General features: G+C 32.4%; 1 protein-coding gene across 1 annotated transcript in view; it reads left to right on the top strand.

Moving 5' to 3' along the window:
* The window catches only part of LOC106476060 (JNK-interacting protein 3-like), a gene marked incomplete at its 3' end in the record, with an annotated part of 21,958 nt that overhangs the window by 5,886 nt on the left and 13,754 nt on the right, over positions 1 to 2,318 (top strand). Inside the window, exon 3 of the mRNA XM_022380032.1 lies at positions 1,594 to 1,720. Within this exon, the coding sequence (XP_022235740.1) occupies positions 1,594 to 1,720 (127 nt within the window). The remainder of the gene's footprint in view (positions 1 to 1,593; positions 1,721 to 2,318) is intronic.

Here is a 2,318-nt window from a genome sequence, read left to right as displayed (position 1 = left end):
CAAGTAGTCATGTACATCACTAGTAGTATTTATTGTTGTATTACACCAATGATAGGTCAGGACTACAAGTAGTCATGTACATCACTAGTAGTATTTATTGTTGTATTACACCAATGATAGGTCAGGACTACAAGTAGTAATGTACATCACTAGTAGTATTTTTTGTTGCATTACACCAATGATAGGTCAGGACTACAAGTAGTAATGTACATCACTAGTAGTATTTTTTGTTGTATTACACCAAGGATAGATTGGGACTACAAGTAGTAATGAAGTTTGTGACATTCATTTGTTTGTGTAGTCATGACTTGTTTGTTTAATAAAAGGTATCATATTTGTTTGTGACATTCAGTTGTTTGTGTAGTCATGACTTATTTGTTTTGTAAAAGGTATTACATCTGTTTGTGACTCTGAGTTGTTTGTGTAGTCATGACTTGTTTGTTTTGTAAAAGGTATTACATCTGTTTTTGGCTCTGAGTTGTTTGTATAGTCATGACTTGTTTGTTTGGTAAAATGTATTACATCTGTTTGACATTAAGTAGTTTGTGTATTTATGACTTGTTTGTTTGGTAAGAAGTATCACATCTGTTTATAGCATTCAGTTGTTTGTATTGTCATATCTAGTTTTTTGATGAGGTATCTCATTTTATTTGTGACATTCAGGTGTTTGTGTTTTCATGTCTGGTTTTTTATAAGGTATCTCATTTTATTGAGTCCATTATTTTGTCATTCATAGCCTGTTTGAAAAGAGATATTTATTCGATGTGTTACTCTTGAGTGAGTTGTACTGTCATTATTTGTTGGTTTGTGAAGAGCTATTTGTTTTGTTTGTCACACTTGAGTGGGTTTGTACCATCATGACATGTCTGTTTGTGAGGAGTTATTTATGTTGTTTCTCACACTGAAGGGTATATTACCATGATGTGTATGTTTGTGAGGAGTTATTTATGTTGTTTCTCACACTGAAGGGTATATTACCATGATATGTATGTTTGTGAGGAGTTATTTATGTTGTTTGTCACCCTGAAGGGTATATTACCATGATGTGTCTGTTTGTAATGAGTTATTTATGTTGTTTCTCACATTGAAGGGTATATTACCATGAGATGTATGTTTGTGAGGAGTTGTTTGTCACACTGACGTGTATATTACCATCACATGCTTGTTTGAAAGTGAGAGAGACTTTGAGTTAGCAGTAATAAGAGATGTAATGTTAGAGGGTTAGTTTATAGGAGCTTGCTTTTGTATGTTAGAAATTATACTACAAAGAGAATGGACTTATCTTATTTTCTTTGTAAAGTTATAATTATAATTTGTCTAACTCCCACTGTCATGACCATTTGTGTTATCTCGAATACTCAGTTCATTAATAGTGGAACCAATTTGTATTGTCAACATGTGAGTGTAAAAACAAGAATCAACCAGTTTATTTAGGACAGAAGAGTTTCATTTTTTAGTTCATAGAGTGAGTGTAAAGAAAGGGATCAACCTTATTGTACAGAAGTCTGGTGTTTCTTTATAATTATGTAAAAATAAGAATTAGTTGACCTGCTGCTTTTAATGTAGTTAAACATAAGGTATGTATTTAATTAGGAGATGGTTGGGTTGATGGATTTGGAGCTGAGTTATCAGATGTTATCAGTACTACTCCTGAACTGGAAGACATTGAAGATATTTCCCAAGACAGCAGTATAGGGATTGAAAAAGTTTCATTAAAAAGGTAAGTTTAGTGCTACCTTAGGGGTAATGTTTTTATGTATGGAAAAACTCTGTGTGTTTCAGGACCAAGTTATTAGTATTTGTATCTATGGAAGACACTGTGTGTTTCAGTACCAAGTTATTAGTGTTTGTTTGTATGGAAAACACTGTATGTTTCAGTACCAAGTTATTAGTATTTGTTTGTATGGAAAACACTGTGTGTTTTAGTTCCAAGTTATTAGTATTTGTATCTATGTAAAATACTGTGTGTTGCAGGACCAAGTTATTAGTGTTTGTTTGTATGGAAAATACAGTGTTTCAGTACCAAGTTATTAGTATTTGTATTTATGGAAAACATAGTGTGTTTCAGTACCAGGTTATTAGTGTTTGTTTGTATGGAAAACACTGTGTGTTTCAGTACCAAGTTATTAGTGTTTGTATCTATGAAAAACACAGTGTGTTTCAGGACCAAGTTATTAGTGTTTGTATCTATGTAAAACACTGTGTGTTTCAGGACCAAGTTATTGGTGTTTGTATCTATGGAAAACACTGTGTGTTTCAGGACCAAGTTATTAGTGTTTGTGTGTATGGAAAACACTGTGTGTTTCAGTATCAAGTTA

This window comes from Limulus polyphemus, unplaced genomic scaffold (genome assembly GCF_000517525.1).
Source record: "Limulus polyphemus unplaced genomic scaffold, Limulus_polyphemus-2.1.2 Scaffold9728, whole genome shotgun sequence".
Taxonomy (NCBI): Eukaryota; Metazoa; Arthropoda; class Merostomata; order Xiphosura; family Limulidae; genus Limulus; species Limulus polyphemus.
This window is presented reverse-complemented; position numbering and strand designations above follow the sequence as displayed.